The sequence below is a fragment of the Daldinia childiae genome (assembly GCF_008694065.1).
Source record: "Daldinia childiae strain JS-1345 chromosome Unknown Scaffold8, whole genome shotgun sequence".
Classification (NCBI taxonomy): Eukaryota; Fungi; Ascomycota; class Sordariomycetes; order Xylariales; family Hypoxylaceae; genus Daldinia; species Daldinia childiae.
This window is the reverse complement of record NW_022984649.1, coordinates 1,655,584-1,676,339: the sequence shown is the minus strand read 5'-3', so window position 1 is coordinate 1,676,339 and position 20,756 is coordinate 1,655,584. Positions and strand designations below refer to the sequence as shown.

The 20,756-nt window shown below is 45.1% G+C and overlaps 5 protein-coding genes across 5 annotated transcripts; 3 read left to right on the top strand and 2 right to left on the bottom strand.

Moving 5' to 3' along the window:
* Nucleotides 1-83: 83 nt before the first annotated feature.
* On the top strand, nucleotides 84-3,843 carry GL218_07223 (uncharacterized protein; the record flags this gene model as incomplete). The annotated part of the gene is made up of 7 exons (XM_033583970.1): nucleotides 84-111; nucleotides 170-356; nucleotides 416-1,000; nucleotides 1,059-1,184; nucleotides 1,255-1,522; nucleotides 2,401-2,780; nucleotides 2,829-3,843. The coding sequence occupies 7 exons, from the start codon at nucleotides 84-86 to the stop codon at nucleotides 3,841-3,843; spliced, it is 2,589 nt and encodes an 862-aa protein (XP_033432808.1).
* Nucleotides 3,844-5,103: 1,260 nt separating this feature from the next.
* GL218_07222 (Exo-beta-D-glucosaminidase) lies at nucleotides 5,104-8,003 on the top strand (the record flags this gene model as incomplete). Its single annotated transcript, XM_033583969.1, has 4 exons — nucleotides 5,104-5,646; nucleotides 5,704-5,748; nucleotides 5,810-6,752; nucleotides 6,868-8,003. The coding sequence occupies 4 exons, from the start codon at nucleotides 5,104-5,106 to the stop codon at nucleotides 8,001-8,003; spliced, it is 2,667 nt and encodes an 888-aa protein (XP_033432809.1).
* A 289-nt stretch (nucleotides 8,004-8,292) lies between these two features.
* On the bottom strand, nucleotides 8,293-8,733 carry GL218_07221 (uncharacterized protein; the record flags this gene model as incomplete). The annotated part of the gene is made up of 1 exon (XM_033583968.1): nucleotides 8,293-8,733. The coding sequence occupies one exon, from the start codon at nucleotides 8,731-8,733 to the stop codon at nucleotides 8,293-8,295; it is 441 nt and encodes a 146-aa protein (XP_033432806.1).
* A 1,576-nt stretch (nucleotides 8,734-10,309) lies between these two features.
* GL218_07220 (uncharacterized protein) lies at nucleotides 10,310-11,032 on the top strand (the record flags this gene model as incomplete). The annotated part of the gene is made up of 1 exon (XM_033583967.1): nucleotides 10,310-11,032. The coding sequence occupies one exon, from the start codon at nucleotides 10,310-10,312 to the stop codon at nucleotides 11,030-11,032; it is 723 nt and encodes a 240-aa protein (XP_033432807.1).
* Nucleotides 11,033-14,133: 3,101 nt separating this feature from the next.
* Nucleotides 14,134-14,724, bottom strand: GL218_07219 (Protease synthase and sporulation negative regulatory protein PAI 1; the record flags this gene model as incomplete). The annotated part of the gene is made up of 1 exon (XM_033583966.1): nucleotides 14,134-14,724. One exon carries the CDS (start codon nucleotides 14,722-14,724, stop codon nucleotides 14,134-14,136), a length of 591 nt encoding a protein of 196 aa, XP_033433066.1.
* Nucleotides 14,725-20,756: the final 6,032 nt, after the last annotated feature.

Below are 20,756 nucleotides of genomic sequence, written 5' to 3'. Positions count from 1 at the left end.
TATCTAGGAGAGAGGCTGAATACAAGCTAACTTACCTAAATCTTAGAAATTTGACAGTTGAATGCGATGCAGCTACAGCCAATATGGCTGCTCTCGGAGTTGATCACAACTGTAAAACTCCCGAATCGTCTTAATTAACTAAATTTACTAATGTCTTGATATTGCCTAGATTGGTATTTAGAAAACCTGACGAGTCTATGTTCGCCATCCTGCTCAAAATCGTTGCAGACTTGGCTATCTCAAGTTGAATCATCCTGTGCCTCCGACGAGATCAACCAATCTGGGATCTTAGTCCAAGCAAAGACTGTTGCGCTACAGTATACGTATTATTATAGTCTGGCTTGTCTCCAAGATTCGTATGCCAAAACGTTCAACTCCTTTAATGAAAGCCAGAGGTTCTAATTATACTTCGCAGATCAGGCAAATGGTGTTTCTACGAGTCTCAGAACTGGGTGGGAAGTGACTATATTCGCTATGATCCTGACATGTGCTGGCAAGACCCAGCTCCAGAGCTTTGCAACGACCCAGACTTCTCGATAGATCAGATTGATGCAGCAATGGAGGCTGTGCCAAATCTATACAACAAAACTCTTTACTGCAGCGAATGCTTTATGAAGCTATGGCAGCAGAGACTCATATCTCCGTTTCTACCCGTAAGCAATCATACTAAATTCTTAATGGAGCAGTTTGAGTATATGCAGGGGAACTGTTCAAAGTCAATGCCTTACTCAACATCGCCTTCAACACTGTTTGTAAGCATAGCGCCCACGCCTACAGAGGTATCTAACTCGACTGGTTCGTCTATTACGCCTACGTGTACCGGTCAACTGGCCAGCCCAGAACCAACTCCGATAGGTTGCAATCAACTCGCAGATCGATACAACGTATCAACAGGCGACTTACGCATAGCAACTGGTGACTTCTTTTGTGAAATACACCAAACAGTCTGCCTCCCCGCACCATGTTCACTTGCTATCATCGATTCGTATGGAAAGACATGGTAAGGTGATAACAAGTTCCATGCTTCATCGGGCCATTTACTGATCGACCATTTGCAGTGACGGTTACGCATCTCAGCTTTCCAACTCGACACTCAATGTGACATCGGCAATGTTCTTTGGTTGGAATCAGAATATCCAAGGTAGTTGCGACGATCTTTCTATCGACCAGCGTATTTGTATCGGGTAAGCTTTCTAGAACAACGCAACGACGCGATTCATGTGGTTCATCCACCGTCTAACATACTTACTCTAGCCCACCAGGTGGCTCCTGGGTAGTCAACGGAAGCGTATATGCACCCACGGGAACCAGCGCCTATCACACAACGGCGAAACCCGCAACACCCACACAGACTGGCACAATACCAGATTGTGGCCTTTACTACGAAGCGGTCTCGGGAGATACGTGCCAACAAATTTGTCTCAGATTCGGCATAAGCTTCGATCAATTTAGGAAACTGAACACCTATATCAACGACAACTGTACGAACCTGTGGCTCAGGTACTCGGTGTGCATCGCAGAGGTATCACTAGATCCACAATCGACCAACGGACTCTGTGGACCAAACCACGACTTTGCAACGTGCAACGGTACGACTTTCGGTGTCTGCTGTAGTATCTTTGGATTCTGTGGTGGTGGAGAAGAGTACTGCAGCCCCGGTAATTGTTTTTCGGGCGCCTGTATAGGCTCTGGGTCTGGAGTCACTACTAACGGGACATGTGGTCCCGGTATAACTTGTAATAACGTTCGTTTTGGACCGTGCTGTTCCATTTATGGCTACTGCGGCGAGGGCGAGAAATTCTGTGGCCCTGGGAACTGCTACTCTGGGGCTTGCGATCCTGACAACGGTGGATTGTCAATTAATGGCGAATGTGGTCCTCTATTTGCGGGCAACAAAACTTGTACAGGAACGCAATTTGGCAAGTGTTGTAGCACTGATGGATATTGTGGTAACACAGACGAATATTGTAAAGGGTCTAAGTGTTATTCAGGGGCTTGTAGTAGTTGAGGAGAAGAATGATTGTGGACTTTTAGGAGGGGAAGAACGAGACAGGCTCAGAGTAACTGCCTACCGAATTGAGTCAAGAGGCGGATGGTTTAAGACAAAACATTAAGCGTCAACTTTAATGAAATATTTCTCATGATTTTACGTATCTAGGTTAGGCAGGAGCAGGTTAGGCAGGTTAGGCAGGTTAGGCACCTAAGGTATACTTTCCCACTGAACCTTAGGTACCTAGGTACCTACCTGGTATACATCATATCATATAGGTACGTCTATACGCAACCGAATCTCTCCTAATCCTATATTTTTTTCATTACAACTAAATGAATGCTCAAATACCCTTTATTAGAGGTAGCCCGCCATTACCGTGGCGCACCATCTTAAATGACCCCGCACAGATGGCTGTTGAGCTGGATTATGTTCGATGCGCCACCTTACACAACAGGCTCCTTGAGAGAGGCTGGGTGGACTCTGGAAAGCAGTTGGAATATGATACCAATGATGATCAAGTAGAAGTTCTACACCGTCGCAACTGGTTCGAGTTTTACGGGCCCGATGCTGAGAGAGTACGCAGTCGTCTCTCGCCATCATTAGTAGCTTTCCTAGAGCGTGCATTAGTCGTAGATGATCACTCTCTACACTACTATGTCGCAGGTCTATCTAGCCCTGATTACCTATGGTCGAGCCACGAGAGAGAGAGTAACATGGGGATAGACTCAGACCGGTATTTAACTCTTTACACCGCTACTGGTGTCGCTCTCGAACAAGAAGGCCTAGTGTAAGACTTGCAGTACATCTCCTAGTATCTCAGCTAATATAATGATAGCTTCGACCAAATGGAAAATAAAGCAATCATGCAGATGTCCATCTTCGACTCTCCAATTACCCATAATGGCCGCCAGCAATGGTTTGCCCTTGAAGTGATCCTCAGCGCCTGGCTTGACATGGTAGAAGTAGGCAAGGTGCAGGCCGTTAATCCCGATATAGACGTCCCGAGCGACAAATTCGATCCGTGGATAAGCTTACCATATAGCGATGATCAGCTACAAGAAACACTTACCGTCTACCACAGTCTCTTAGATGTAATTGAGTCTCGGATTCCTGTAACTTCTAGACCATCGAGTACATACCCACTCATTCCTGACGATTCTTTAGCCGCGGCGAACATATCAGATGGATTTGCTTGGGAGTTTCTAAGCAAAGCACGACGACCATTATTCCGTTATATAGCTCCGGGACTGGAAATACCCACCAGTGACACATTCCGCCACCAGCCCTTCAGTTCGGTCGAGTCCGTTCCACTTCAGGAGGTTCCAGACCGGGCTTCAACAGTCCAGTTTCCTATATTACTATTCCGGGCCTCAGATATGTTCTACGCTTTACCCAGTCCGCATGGAGCGAACGATCGCACGGGATCCCATCTCCCATTCCCCTGGCCATGGTCTCAAGTAAATGCATACCCCGCGGGGCTTTACTTAACGGACTCGGACCGGGAAACCATATGCTTCGAAGATGGCGCCCGTTTAGTGCTGCCATTCGGTATTGGGTCACGCGGATATGCACGAACAAGCGACGGAGCGAGGTTCGGAGAAAATAAAGAGGAAAAGGGCGCCGTAGGCCAACCACATAATACACACGCCGACTTATATCAACTGGGATATGTGCCATTCATTGAGTCACACGAGGTCCGCCTCGCTCAAGTCCTGAGAGCGTGGCTCAAGCAAGTCGAAAGTGGCGCATGGGAGGTGGGCACGGATGGCGTGTTAGGCGGTATCGAGAAATGGCGAGAAGCTGATACAGAGGCTAAGTGGGCTGGCTATGTTGTGCCAATCAGTTGGTAATGCGTTAAGACCGCTTGAGTATTTGATATATGATCGAAGCCTGCCCCTTAAGCTGGCTAGAGTGGTATCTCTAGGATCGTCTATGATCCTTTACGTAATAACTTGCATTCGAATAGTTCAAACACAAAACTTCAATGATTTTCTATCCAAAATTGAATTATTTTCATTTGTTAGTATTTATGTGTCTCTTAGCTTTACTTTTGTGTCTGTCGTGAGGTCTGTACCTAGAATGACCCCTATTGTGGGCCACCCCCTTTTCAGATGTGCGATTCAACTGTCATAGATCTTGATGCTTATTAGTAGCAGCGATACGCTGAGATTCGCCTCAGGACGGCTACATGTAAAGGTTCCAAGCGATATACCTCGAGAGCAATACTTACTTGGAGTTTATCATACTCGTAAATGTTCCACGATATAACATTGAATGTCCTTAATAGTGGCTTTGAAGACTTAGCTATACCAACCTAAACAATACTACTCTATTATTATATTTTGATTGGATATCTACCAGTAATGCGCATTCTCGGTTTGGTATAAGCCCAATAATCGCTACATTAGGTAGTCATTGTCAAAAGAGAAGAAACGTGACTATAATTTAGCTAGGTCAATATTTTTCCAAACCAATGTCCCTTTAAGCGACTCTTGTTTAAATTAATCAAGCGAAATTATCTCAATTCACTAATATGGCGACCCTCGAAGCCGGAAAATCAGAATTTACGGTAGAGTAGCCATAGAAGTATTGGCATGACTAAAAACCGCAGCCAAGCCTTCCGGCACTGCAGGTCTCTCTTTAACCGAATCAAAGCCTACTTGTAGACTGGCAATTAAGACATAGATGCAATTTTCTGCAAGGGCCTCCAATGGTTAATATAGCTGGTACGTCTAGAACCAAGTCGCCATAATGGCTTAGATCATTGTCTTCTTTTGCTGGATCTATAAATCAACGTTGCATCCAAAACTATAATACGACGTCAACGCGCCAAGTACGAGATATCCCTTCTATTATGACAGCTAGACTGCGGGGGAGTACCGAAACAAGGGTCCCACGGAGCCTGAACTGCCTTATTAGGCTCTGGAAATCTGCGAGAGGTCACTTGCATATAGCAGGCATGGCTGGCATGGTATGCACACTGCCGATAAGTCCCAGATTATCTAGATGTAACCGTTCCCAATGGTGGTTTATATAGGTAACCCTCTTGAGACCTACGTCTCCAACATACCATTGATCTCATGATCTACTTTTAAGCATTATTGGCCATAATGCATTTGCACCAGTCGCTGCTGGGGCTCTGCCTTGGTATCAACACATTCGCCGCCGCCGCATTACTTTCTGAACCCGGCGAGGTCGCCATCATACCATCGTGGGACATTCAATCAACAGAAAGAGTCGGGGCGGATCTTGCAGCATTATCCCGACCTGGTGTAGACATGAAAACATGGCACGAAATCGACAGCTCCCGCTGTACTCTCATGGGCTGTCTAATCCAAGCCGGTGTGTACCGCGAGAGTGGGCTGTTCTTTTCAAATGCGCTCCAGAGCTTCAATTCCAGTCAATTCAAAGTTCCTTGGATATATCGAAAAGAATTCACTCTTGAACCTAGCCCTGGAAAACGCTATTTTCATCTGCAGACTCATGGAATTACCTCGAGTGCCGATATTTATCTAAACGGCCAGGAGGTCGTGACCAGAAAGTCTCAGGCGGGTGCTTATGTCGGGAATACTTTCGAAATTACCAAAATAGCAAACAACACGAATGCGCTTGTAATTCAAGTCTATCCGACTGACTACAATTATGACTTTGGCGTATTTAAGCCCCTTAAACTTGCGGTTGTAATAAGCAATGACTGATTTGCATTCTAGCTCGGCTTTGTGGACTGGAACCCTTACCCCCCAGACAATGGGACTGTTCGTAGAGCCCTAACTTCTTATGATGATACCTATTGATCAATACTAATATATTCATTAGGGGGTATGGCGAAACGTAGAAATTAAGCAGACGGGTCCTGTTTCCTTGGCTCCCCTGCGAGTAACTACACAAGCCAACTTGCCAATCGAACATTCCAGCGCACTCGTGAATTTAAAGACTACAGCTACGAATCTAGAGGATCGCGAAGCTACTATTGAGCTAACAGGCAGCATCTCCCTAGAAGGCGCAAGCCAAACGTATGAGTTGAACCAGACTATCACGTTGCCTCCGTTGGGATCCGCCGAGGTGGTCTTATCGACAGCATTAAACGAGCCGGCGGTCTGGTGGCCCAAGCAGTGGGGAAGTCAGCCATTATACGTGGGACAGCTATCCGCGTCCATAGATGGATCTATTTCTGATAGAATAGAGCGAACGTTTGGTGTCCGTCAAGTAACGGCAGAGCTCAATGCAAACAACGACACTATATTTTTCGTCAACGGTTATCCGTTCCAAGTCGTTGGTTCTGGCTATTCCGCGGATATCTTCCTACGATGGGATAGCGCCAAGTTCACTACACAAGCCAAGCTGATGCTCGACTTGGGCCATAACACAGTAAGATTAGAAGGCAAGAATGAGCAGCCGGAGCTGTACGAGATCACGGATCGACTAGGTTTAATGGTTCTCCCCGGCTGGGAGTGCTGCGATAAATGGGAGGCTTGGACGTACAACGAAGACTTGGCCGTCAAGTCAGAATGGACAGACGCCGACTACACTATAGCGAATAAGAGCATGTACCACGAGGCTCTTATGCAGCAGAGCCATCCAAGCGTGCTAGGGTATCTAGTCGGAAGTGACTACTGGCCTGACGACAAAGCAGCGGGAGCGTACTATTATTCGCTCGAAGCGGCGGACTGGCAGGCGCCCATCATTGCTTCAGCTTCAGAGAGGGGTTATCCCAAGATTCTAGGGCCGTCGGGATTGAAAATGGCGGGGCCTTACGACTGTACGTGATATCCCAACCCTACCCCTTTAACCTATCCCAAGTTTTATTATGCCTAAGATATACTTGAACCACTTGAGACTTACCACACGCCTGATCGCTTACCATTCTATTGCAGGGGTACCGCCTAACTACTGGTATGACGTCGAGCCATCAGAGGACCGTCTCGGAGCTGCTTTTGGATTTGGATCTGAGCTAGGCAGTGGAGTTGGGACACCGGAAATCAGCAGCCTAAAGAAGTTTTTATCAGAGGCAGATCTAGATGACTTGTGGAAGAGCCCAAACAAGGGATTGTATCACATGTCCACGAGCGTATCATCGTTCTACGACCGAAAGATCTATAACACTGCTCTCTGGAACCGCTACGGAGCACCTACTTCGTTAGAGGATTATTTGTTTAAAGCTCAGATACAGGATTATGAGGCTACAAAGTCCCAGTTCGAGGGTTTTGCGTCCCTATGGAATGCCGACAGACCAGCGACAGGACTTATCTACTGGATGCTGAACAATGCGTGGCCAAGCTTGCATTGGAACTTATTCGACTACTACCTGCACCCGGCTGGATCCTACTTCGGGGCAAAGGCTGGATCTAGGATAGAGCACGTAGCCTACGACTATAATGGAAAGCTCGTGTACTTGATCAACCGCTCACTAGATCGAAAGGGGTCGAGGACGGTAACTGTTGATATCATCGACAAGGATGGCAAAACAGTTCATAACAGCCAAGAAAGTTTCGATACCGTACCAAATACCAGCACGGATATTATAGACCTTACAGACGCTCTCAAATCGGTAACGGATATTGCATTCTTGCGGCTCGTCCTTTCGGATGACAAGAATGCTACATTGAGTCGGAATGTGTACTGGCTAGCGAACAGCACCGACACTCTAGACTGGGAAAACTCAGACTGGTTTTACACGCCAGTCACAAAATACGCCAATTACACAGCCTTGAACAGCTTAGGGCCTGCTGAAGTCTCTGTCACAACTACGGCGACGTCGAAGCGGAGTGACTCCAAAGCAGGAGGACTCGGAGTGGTGCTCGAGAACCACTCTTCGGTACCTGCGTTCTTCATCAGGCTCAACCTTGTTAACGAAGAGGGAGAAGACGTCCTGCCGGTATTCTGGTCTGATAACTATGTCACACTATGGCCGCATGAGAAGCTCGAGCTTGAAGTCGAAGGTGAGGGTGCTGCTTATGTACAGGTTACCGGAAAGAACATTCAAAAGGCTCAGATATACTTGTATGACTAGGAGGGTTGAGACTGTGTAGAAAATAGGTAGTTAATCATATAGTCGTTGTGTTTAATATGGTTATTGGCAGGATGGATATATCATGATTGCGAATCTATACCCAAACCAAAAATATCCCTTTCAAGCAAATATTCCAACAGACCATAGGTTAGGTTAAGAAATTATATGCAAACAAGACTTCACTCCAGCGGTATACGATGAATGCTATATACCATGTTAGCCCTAAAGCCCGTCTCCAAACACACCGCACACGATGCAACTAACCTAGCTTCACCGTCGCTGTCTCACGTCACTTCCAGCCCCAAAACTCGCAAGGACCCCATATCGTTCTCTCGATAACATCTCGTCGCGGGTGAAACCACACCCCCGGATCATCAGGCTCGTCCTCGTCGCGGAAAGCAAGCACGTATCCAGCCTTCTGTACAAGCTGCCGCGACTCAAAGCACACATGCGCGAGCGGCATGCGCAGGTGACTCCTATCGATCAATAACATCTTGAGCCCCTTCGAGGCGTACACTAGCGCGTTGAAGACACGCGTATCGGGAAGAGCGTATTCCCATATCATCTCCCGCAACTCCGCGGGTAAGTCTGCAAACGTTTTTGCCGGCTTCCGGCTTGTCACTTCAGGCCGGGGGTGTAATTGGTTGCTTAAGCGAGTATTGTCCCCCGGAACCTGCCGTCTGGGATCGCTGTTGTGGGTACATGATCTTAAGGCTGACGAACCGTCCATGTTTTTTTTTCCTCTTGATGATTGCTTTTTCGAGCTATTCTGCCAAGGACGAGAAAACGTAAGACAAGAAGGTCAGCTTGTAAGATAAACTCGACGGCGGCACATACGAAACTATATACTGGCACTAGCCTGGGCGCTCCTCGATAGTATGAGATACACAATTAACTGCATACTTATTTATGTACCCGTGCGTATCTTATGTCATTTTATGCAGGTTCCCTTTTTATATCTACCCCGCATATCGCAGTCGATAGTTTGCTGCATCGTAAATGAATTCCAGAGATAAAGAAAGTAGAGTGGTTACTACTTGGACAACATCATATGATATCCAATCACCTAATCTCCAGCCCGACCAACACTATTTATTTCCGAGCAATTTACTTCGATAATCTATGCACTTCTTAGCTACTCGTATTGTATCGTATCGTATCGTCTCTTTCAAACAGAAGTCTATAGACTTACCACTATCCATTGTCGTAATAGATCAGCATTGAGTACCGAGTCAATAGTTGACTGTTAATAAACCAACAACCAGGCAACTCCCGGGATTAGATGCTTTGAATTAACTCACAATAAAACCACTATGTTTAAGTAAGACTCGAGGCTCTCCTAGTCTACCTCATCATGGCCATTCTACAGATAAACTTATAGAAAGGGGTAGTTATTGCTGATGTTGATACTCTATCGAAAATTCATAATATATAAAGAAGGAAAAAGGTAAAAAAACAGGCGGGGTGAGATTTCTTTTTATAAATGATAGACGCCAAAAAGCGCTTCATCATCTATCACTTAGATAGCACATAGATCTTTTGCTTCCCAAGTATACCAATCATAAAGACCAACTGAACATATCTTAGAGACATAGCCAGAACACAGTAGCCCAGTTAACGAATAGCTAGGTACTCAATATGGGTAGTGGAAGTTAAACAAATCTCTACGGTGCGATCATTATGACCCCAATGGGAATAGTCGCTCGCCAATATTATGATAAATCTAGCATTCAGCTTATATCATTGGCGTGGTCTTGCAGGGCTGCTGGAAATGCCAGTCATCTTGAGGCTGGTGTTTTCAGCTGAGTGAAAGATCTCCCTTATGGACGCAGATCTGCAATCTGACTAGATATCTGTTGATGAAGCCCTACATACCAAGCTCAATGGCATCTATTGTGTTACTCGTTGAGAAGCAGTAGCATCACGGTCTTCATCAAAGCGGACCAAGTAGGACTCAGCTGAACGATCCTATTTCAACCTTTTCAATTTCCAAATGGTCGAAATATTGACGTAGGTCAAACTTCAACTCCTGATGTAACGACTAATGGTGCTACTCAAGAGTGGGAACTATGTCGTCGCCCCTTTGGATTTTCTATAGTGATACGGTGCAAGTTTGGATGAGCCGAACGGATACCTACCTACCCGAAGAGAGGATACGGAGGAGAAAAGGTTCTCGTGGTTCCCATTATTTAAGCGAAGGACATTTCCGAATGTTGTCAAAGTGGATTGATTATCCGTCTATCTGCTCACATATTAAACTCACTCCAGAAACACATATTCGCCCACTATACTTAATCATCGAAATCATGAAGCTCACTTTGCAAAACCTCAGCACCCTCCTACTAGCCTCCCTACCCCTGGGCACAGCTATCCTCTCCAGAGAACTATGTCCCAGCTGGCCTAAGCCAGAGAACTGCAGCAACCAAGGCTGGGACTGGTCCTACTACAGCAACCCCCTACGCAACAATGGTGAGAACTACCCCGGATTCCGCGCGGATGTCTACAAGACCCGTATCCCAATCTATTCCGACGTAACACCCTGGATCGGAGGCCACCTCGGCTACACGAATGCCAACCCCGATACCACTACCTTCTACGGCTCCCCTGTCGAGCTCAACAGCACGTACTTCGCTTTGAACCACCAAGCATACCTCTATGCCTGCGAGGGCGGCACCTGGCAGTTTGACATCACAGACGTCGACGACGTGGTATTTGCCTGGATCGGCGAAACAGCGGTCTCCGGGTGGACGGACGAGAATGCTGACGCGAAGGCCGTATGGTCGTTTGCGCGTAACGATAACCGCCACGGCTCTGCCAGCGTCAGGAAGGACCTCGAGGGCGACCGCTTCTACCCTTTGCGTTTCGTCTTCGCGAACGGTCAGCGGTACGGCCTCTTCAACCTTACTATTACCAGTCCAAGCGGCATCATCGTGTACCAGTCCGGCCGAGACAGCGATTGGATTGTCCGGTATTCATGCGACTTCGACACATCGGCCCTGCGCTTTCCCGACTTTGGGTCGGAGGAGTGATTCTCGGTTGGGGAGAGAAGGGGATGATATGGAGTTTTTAGTAATTTTACAAGAGCAAGACCTCTATAGGTAGTAGAGTGTGTTTAAGGAGAATGATTTACTTGCACTTTGGGTCGATGTTATTATAGGGTTGCATTTTATTCTGTACTTTCTTTGATTAGGTAGCTTTCGCGGCCGTTATGCTTTGATAGGATCGTTACAGGTCACAATTCTTATACACATAAAATCCAACACCACGTTCATTTATGAAACCTCGACACTTCATCGCAGCTCTCAAAGTTTAACCTACTAAATCACGGCAGAATATCAGATATTATAACTTTGATTGAAGTCATACACAGAGTAAATGTCAGGACAGATAAACTTGATCTATTAAAGCCTGCCTGCTACCCTGTAACTACCCCTGACACATAACCACCTTACGACACGAGGTGTAATCAATGAATGAGAGGTAGATACCTAGGTTTCCGTTTATATTAAGTTAAACAGAGTTAATACGCTATTATTTCATATGCTCACACAGGGAATCTAATGCTAGACTAAAAGACTTCATTGCTATGATGATAGTCGTAGTTGGCGAATTGTCAACGCTCCATTACAATGGCCATAGCTTCCCGTAACCCTTCAAACGAGAACGAACTTCTGAGTCTCTATGTTCTCATTTTGTAGTAGTGCAAACACGTCTAGGTCGTATAGAAAGCAGTCCCCGATAAGTTTGTAAGTGCCGTCACCCCTAGCTCTCAATACAAACGGGTACTTTCCACCAGGAATAAACACCAAGTCATCACCCTCTCTCGCACATGGTGGCGCAAGACCCATCGAACCTTCATCGGTGGTGAAGAATTTGCGTCCGTAGGAAGTCATTTCCATCCGGCGAGCATACCTCGTCAAAAGCCAGTTGCTAGCTCCGTCCCCTGCGCGTGTCGAGTTGGCTTCTCCCAGCACACCCGCACCGTACTGCCCATACCACTCATGGAATTCATCAGCTGATGGCGATTTAGACGGTCTCGACGCTCGAATATACGGGATCCCGTCTCTTTCAATTAGCATATCGGTACGATCGTCCCCGATGAGAGTATCAGCAAAGGCGTCAATGATAGCCTGTGGAAACCTTTTATAGCTTAGGCTCAAAGCGAGAGCTTCCCATTCGGACAATATCGAATTGAATGCTTTGCCGCCAACAGCGACGCTTGCTCCCAGCTCACTTCCTATTTTCTCGATTTTCTCGATAAGACGTCCGTGGATCGCTAGAGAGCCATCAAGTCGGAATTCAAACCCCGGGAGTACTAGAGTTGGATAATGAACGGAATATATTGACGATGCGCTAAATATTCTTGGTAAAGTACCTATGGGATTGACTATGCTATAGTCAGGAATCCATGACGGAAGGCCATCGATGCATTTATTCTGTGATCCTAGCCAGTGGAGGATCTCGAGTGTTTGGCTTGATTCGATGACCGTCTGTGTGAAGTTCTTGAAAAGATGGACAAGGTCTTGCCTATAGTCAATAGGAATGTCAAACCGTATACCTGTATCCAGTACTAGAACGCTGAATATCTTATCTCTAGGGTCGTGAACCTGACCATGTCGGCTCCATAGGAATACGTCCCTCAACGGTATAATATTACCGAGAGAGAGCTCCCAAAGATGACGCAGATGCGTTCGGCCATCTGGCCCTTCTAACGGATGATAGTAGTCCCCGATCCCTAAGAAGTCGGTACATTTCATCAAGTCTGGCCATTCGCACTGATGACGGCCACATAGAATATTAGCCTTATTAGTTAAAGCGAGCTCTTGAACAGATTTAGTTCTCTGAAACCATGACCTGCGAGACAGGTTAAGAAAGGCATCCCGCGTTTCACCCCGATATCGACACCAATTGATATGCCTATGTTCGCGACACTCATCGAGATGCTCAAACACAAGATGCGAGTTGTCCTTGGCGTTCCCAATCCACGCAAGGAGGCCTGTTGCACCCTGATATATGCCCTTTATATAAGAGGGTTGGATACTCCTCTCCGTTTCGTCGGCATTCTGATCATTTTTATTCAGTTGCTGGTTGACGCAGATAGCATCCAGCCAAAGGAATCTCGGCTGATCCTCGAATCTGACTCTGCGCAGTGCTACGTAAACCTCGAATGGGGTATCAAAAGTGTGGCCATTCAGAGATATAGGTACTTGCGGCCCTGTTGAGCTTTGCCAATCGCAAGAGAGAATCTCATATTGGTGATTTTCGTTGCTGTTCACATGCAAGAGGTTGCATCTTATTGGATCTTGAAGAAGAGACGGTTTAAGCTCTAGAAGCCTTATGGCGTCATCTCGTAGAGGATCATAGTGGAATTGAGCCCCAGTTTCCTCAACCCAAGGTATTATTTCATCAGAGAAGCTAACAAGGTGGTTAGTTGACTTTGCTGCCGCCATCCTGAGTGTCCTTTTTAGTAAATAGATATGATTCTCTAATCTTATTTGACAAAGGCAATCTTGGTGCGGGTATGGGTGTTACTAAAGTTTTGGTTCTGATGTCAATGACGAATTACTCTTATGAATATGTGTCTATTAATTCGTATTTCCGCGGGAAGATGATCGTTTTAAGTTCGATTTGTGCCCAGCTTCTACTAGAAATATGACACATGTTTGTCACTTTGTAATAATTATTACAATTGTGCTAATTCATATAACGTCTTTGTAACCTTGGCTGCTTGTGAATAATGAGCGGGGAAAATACACAGTGTTTAACCCCTGAGCCTCCAGAGAATTTTCACGTGACAACCAACGTTTCACCTTGAGTAAATCATTCATCTGAATTGTAATTATTGTAATTATGATCTATCAAACTTGTCTGATATGTCTGATATATAGAAATTCATTGTATCCTATTTGTACGTTGTCCAGCTATGGAAATGCTGCCGCCATAACTCCCCCTTTAGTGATATGTTAGGTACCTAGGTAAGGTACCTATTTATAAATGAAGACTGCCACCGAATGCCCAAAGTCTTTTGTATGTACCAACGCCCCGTCTATGTATGCAAACTCGCTTCCTTTCTATCCATGCCTCTATGCCTGATATTTAAAAAGAGGAGGCATGACTGGACTCAAATCAATCACAGGCTTTTTACCAATACCCAATCCGTCTGAATGCAGGTTCCGGTAGCGAATTCCACAGCGCCTACCTTCGAATACCCTAGCCTCTGGTAGAGCCGTTGTGCACTCTTGTTGTCCTCCCAGACGGTAAGCCACAGTTGCTTAAAGCCTTCGGACTTGGCCCTGTTCTCGACCACGGTGATGAGTTTGCTCCCGATACCCTTGCCATGGGCCGTGGTATCTACATAAAGCCTCCGCAGCTCGGCGTGCGAAGAGGGATCTCCCTTCAAGGATGAATCTGTAAGGCCACGAACGAGCTGCACAAACCCTAAAATAGAGCCCATTTCATCGCGGGCGACGAATGTGCTGATATTGTTCTCGTGTGCGCTTATGATATCTTCTTCAATAGCTTCTGACGAGTACGTCTCTGCTAGAAAGTCTGCCAAGTCGTTTTCTGGGACGGAGTAACCGAAGGTAGCGGTGAAAGTGTTGGCGCCGATCAGAGCTATTGCTGCCGCATCAGACACCAGTGCGTCGCCGATGGTCACCTCGCATGTCTGTTTCACCTGGACTTCGGTGGTGGTAACGACTGACGCAATTTTCGTGGACATCGTGTGAATACAAGTCGTGGCGAATGATATAAATGACAAAAAAAAGAAAAGAAATAGAAAAATGCAATTATAGTCGAGCCTGTAGATTTGACCAAAATACGAGTTGAAAAGGAAGCAGAATGTCCTAGGGGCACCTTATATTGAACCGATCGAACTTAGCTTTGTTTAATGATGTAGGGTATCCGGTTTTCGGGACTTCCGAGGCTCCATGTTAGCCATCTATGCTATACATATGATATTTGCGCGCCCTGCGACTTGTCAATATGACCTAATTCGGAAAAATAAAGCCACGCCTGGATTCCCTGTCTACCTGTGTGGATGGTAGTAAACGCCCTTTTAGAACAGCGATGAAAATTTTCAACATGACTCAACAGTACAATAACTCTTATGTTAGTATTAACTATGTGCATAGGTATTGACTGTCATATTATATGATAGAAAGTCTGCTGCGCCTCGTGTAGACACTGCCCAGTATTTGCCCGTCTTACAGAATCGTCTTAGAGGGTGCCAATGTACCTCCTAAGACCATTCGGGAATTGAGCTCCTATGAGGTAGACACTTGTTAGTGACATTTCGCAAGATAGACGATATTAGATCGGATAGTTAATAAAGAAACCAAAGTATTATAGACCCATATTCGCAAAGGAAAGGTTGCTGAGGCTCAAATCCTTTACATTATAAGATTAGAGGTGATTGATGTTGTAAAATGGAAAGTTCCTCAAGTTCTATTGACACAATGCATATGATCCTTAATATGACCCTAATTAAAAGCTTATAGGCTAATCGAGGTACCTCGTATAGAGGGGTTATACACGTGATGTCGCGTTTACATCCCTTAGCGGTACCTAACCTAACTAACCTAGGTAATCTCTCTGTTCGTCTTTACTTTCACTTTTGATTGTCTTGTGACATCACTTTTCATATATGCTCTCCCGTATCCGAACTACCTAGAATAAGCTGACTTCGCGATGCGATCAACCTCGATACCCGAGCTAATGAGCCCGAGCTAAGAATCTCGAATACAAATGTCATTATTGAGTTCGCGGAATATTTGGTTACGAATCTATATCTCCTTGAAACTTCGCTACCTCAGCGCTGGCATTTTGGACCTCATCTAGCAAAGTGACGTTGTATATTGACAACAATCTTGCGCAGTCTTGCCCGTACAGTCTTTCGGACTCATCTCCGCATCCACCGCCCCCCAATCGCGAGGGAAATATTAAATGCTTCGAACCGCTCTAGGCCATAAGGCTGTTAATCCTCGAGCTGAGAGACCCCGCCCCCCTGAAGCAACCCCTTAAAGTCTTGGCGAGCCTTTTAATACCAGCTTCTCCGCGGGAGCTACGCACGAATATCTTCTTCGGTAAACCTATAGACCATGAGTTTATAGGTGGCAGCTATTGCCGCCAACTCAATCGGATACTGCCATAAGGCGATATTATCTATGGGATTAAAATACTTATACCAACGCCTTCCCCACGACGATATCCATTTGCTCAATCATCAAATTCGCGGGATATGCCATCCGGGCTAAGTATATGCATGGCAATTAACTATTGGGGAAAGTTCGGATGAAGTGTGACCATAACCCTGCTGCCCTCATAGGTCAACTACCTGTCACTTGTCATACTCCCTACAAAACAGCCCAACCCGTTACCGACCCCGCCTATCCTATCCATTGGCATCCCAACTAACAACGGTTAAAATCCATGTCGGCCCAGAGAATCTCGAATGTTGCTAGTTTATCAACCCACCGTTTTCAAACGCCTCACACGCCACTTTTCATAGCAGCCTCTTAGCGGGGTTAGCTGTTCCCATCCCGCATTCACAGATGCATCCTCGCATAAAACCCACCTTTTAAAGTGATATACGTACCTACTTACCGCTCAACCGAATCTTATCTGCCAAGACCGATCGCGGCATTCGTGATATGATGTGCAGCGGGATCTGCCCGTTCTCACTGCAGCTGCAGTCATCTTTTCAGGTCTTGGCTTGAACAGCTGCGCCGCGGTCTTATGCTTTGATAATAGAGTAAGGTAGGTACCTAAAGTAAGAAGCAACAACAACTAGATGATGATGATAGTCTATGAAGGCAGAAGCGGACAAAGATCATGAAAGCATGAGGATTTTGGTTTCTAACTATCCACCCCATATAATAAAGGTATCTCACAACTACGTACTAAGAAACTGTATCACAATTTTTGGCCAAGACTTATTAGGGTAATATCGCTTCTTATCATGCATGGTGAATCTGGCCTATATCCCTTGAAGTGCCAATAGGCTACACATATCTTAATTAGACTAACAAAAAGTCCGATTTGTTGAATAAAATAATGTATCTACCACATATCCCGTATCGTTGTCAAGTGTAGTCTGCACTTCAGTAGATGCAACTGGAAAGACAAAAACAATTAAAACGCCGAAGATGGTGGGCTCGGAGATGGCTATGTAGTTGGCAAATCCCGTTTTAGGGCGACCTATCTAAATGGCACCTGAAAAGGCTCGAAAGAGAATATGGTAGCTTAAAGCAAATCTTGGACGGAGGTAGATACCGGTGCTAAAAGGCGATGAGCTTTACTATCCAGAAGCATTTTACATCGCTTTCTTTGAATATATCTTCATATCACTTACTTTACTTTCAGAAGTTCATTGGTACCTAAATCTTCGGCAGATGTTGTTAACACGCCTTGAGTCTACCAGTCACTATGAAGAGAGTATTGGCCTTACACGGCATCGGCTCCTCCGCAGAGATTGTTAAGGATCAACTGGTTCCACTGGCAAGAGAGCTCGGCCCTAGATACGAATTTGTCTACTTGGATGGAGCGGTCGAAAGAGAAAGGGGTCCAGGTGAGTTTGATGATAGATATGTCGGTTTCTATGTGTTCCATTTTGCCAATACACCATTAGGAATAGCGCCTTATTACTTAGGGCCATTTTTTTCATATACCACGGGCTACACGACCCTTGAGATTCGAGAAGCTCTCGATAACCTCGATCAATTTGTGAAAGAAAATGGCCCCTTTCACGGAGTATTGGGCTTCGGCCAAGGTGCTTCTATGGCTGCCTCATACTTACTCGACTATCAAGCCCGTGAGCCTGAGACACAACTACCCTTTGAGTTCGCAGTTTTATTCTCTTCGGTATCGGCTTTCTCACCTAGTAAGAAATGCTACGAATCCATCGTAGAAGGTCTTCTTAACCAAGACTTTGAGACAATTCAGACGTTTCCCGAGGCAGAATTCAACGAACTTACTAAACCTAAGCGAATCTTTGTCGAAAACTTAGCTCTAACGTTCACGGTAGCCAGCAATATAGGCTTATCAACAGAATCAGCCAGCTTTTTCAAAAAACGGAACCAAGAAGCTATCCCTCGGGTTTTACATCACTCTTTAACTCAAGACCGCATCAAAATACCAACGGTCCACGTCAACGGAAAAGGAGATCTACCTGTAATGAGTGCGCAGTCAAGATTAGTCTGTGGTCTATGCGATCAATCGTTAGCTCGCGTATATCATCATTCAGGGGGTCACGGTATACCTACAGAACTCTTCGACATTAGGACTCTTGTGAAAATGATAGATTTAGCTAGTACAGAGGGAACAAATCGTTATGCGCTACACCAGACCCCGACGTGAGTCTTGCAGCGTCAATTTTCCTAACTACCTCCAACGTATCTCGTACAAAGTTGAAGAGTTTAGGGAAAGAGTATAGGTACTTTGAGACATTATAGACTTAAGGCATAGTCAAGAGGTATATTCCAAAAATACAAATTAACAAGGTTACTTTTCCCATGAATTACCAGCCAATAATCACCAGAAGCGTTCTGTTTATTATTTTACGTCAATATAGGTAGTACGCTATAACGAAGTATTTGACGAGGACTACTATTATTTGAAAACCGCAGAAATCCAAAGGTGAATTCAAGAACTCATTCCAGCCATAGCTCGCCTAGATACGAAGATGTCTGTTTGGTTCTAACATTATGATACATATTCTTAACAGGGACTTACTCCTTTAGTTCAAAGCTGATTGCATATCCCTTTTAGGGTTACTTGTTCATGTCGCTTACATTTATTATCAGGCGCAATTTTCTCCAGGGCTTACGAGCGCTACTTCTATATAACCTATAATCATAGCTACATAACGAGGTATGTAATAATTCTTGAAAGAATCCGGTGTGTTGTTTATCAAATAATAACCTTGCCTTGCTAGTTATAATTGTTCCAATAGCATGGTAAAAAAGTAATTCATATTGTCAGGCAAAGAAAACAGAGGGGCCGCGGTCATCGAGGTATTACCATCTTCCCAGCTACTCATCGGCAAGCGCTTTCGCTATCGCTAGTCCTAAGAATAAGATATTTATAGTGACGATGATAAAAAGACTTAGCTAATGGTAATCTATCGCTATATCTTTCCAGTTTCAACGGTGCTAATGACAACACTACTGAGTCTATATTAAGTTGACAAAAAGACTTCCTACCTAGACACCCACCAGATATGGAAGCGTGATCGAGATTATAAATATGTAAACCGCCGCCTATCTAACGAGCGACCCGCGAATTTCCCAACTTCGTCTCGGTGTGAACGAATACTTCACCAAAATCACATTAGACCTGTCCAACTCTGCTCAATATATAAAGGAAGAAATAGCGTTGCTATTATGATAGCGATACCCTGGCGTTCGAGGTAGCCCATAAGTTTAACCCCCTAAAGCTACTTGAAAGTACGAGCAGAACGCAACGGGTAGTTGAAGAAAGCTTCGGCGTGATCGATTATGTTGACAGATAGGACAGAGCTTTCCATATATACGAATACATGGTTGACATGGCGAGCCAAATCATATACCGTATCTGTCTTAGGTCGAACATGGGGCATTTTAAGACAGAAATTAACGTGCCGCTTCATGAGATTGTTCGCAATCTTGAAGAGTACTTCGCTAAGCTTGTCATGATATAAATATCTACCATATAGCGACCACGACCGACTAGCTATACATACGACGAAATCACAACGTTGCCCTTCCTAGATTGTTTCGAAAAGGGAATCTATAATATACACAATCTTGCGTTCCAGACAGCGCAGAAGTCGAAAAGGGACGTTATAGTACCGGGAGGATGGTCAATACTAGCAAACTCTGCAAGCGAGTTGTCAGACTAAAGATTATTAGAAAAATTCACTCATTTTCGACGCCAACAGCTAATTAGACAAGGAGGCAAACAAGAGGAAACATCGACTAACCTCCACACCCTTCAAAGCGGTACCTCGCGGATGTATTGGATCCAACATAAGGCTTCTCAAGACTAAATTAACAATCACTAATTTGGTCTAGAGATACTATTTTGAAGATTCATTAAGGAGCAGGTATAATCTGGCCCAGAATCCATTTCGATCCGTCCTCTGAACTGCCATAATACCTAGAGCACGCAAGAGAACTACTTGGTCTGAAATTCAAAAGCACCTGGAACCGCCAATAGTGTAAACGGCCTGGACAGTGTGAATGGGGTCGAAAAATTCTAACTCAAGATAGTGCAAATTACTACATTATAATCACAAATCAGAAAATTCCAGCTCTTCAACTTACACAGTCCCTATGAATCGATACACTGTTGTGCCGGCTGCCTCTGGAAGATTTTTTACAAATTTTTTTTTTCTTCGTCCATGCACGACAGAAACTTGATCTTATCACGCTGATACATAGAAATAATAATTACCATTTGTCACAGCCTTCTCTAGAGTTTCAGCTTATCATCAACTCGAGACCTGAGTTTTGCTTTCTTGCTTACCTAAGACCCCCGGAGGCAGATTCTCTTTTGGGAAATTTCCTAATCGGGATAGATTCGTAAAACGAGACCCCCTATTCATATATCCGAGGTTAATCGTCAAGACCGCAATCCATATAAGCTGTCTCAAAAACTGAGGGAGATGGTGCTTTCCGTGTTGAAACCCTTTTCTAGACCGAAAAGTGTTGATCTCATGAGTCCTAGGATAAAATGAGTGGTGATACAATGCACTTGACTTCGTATTAGACGCGA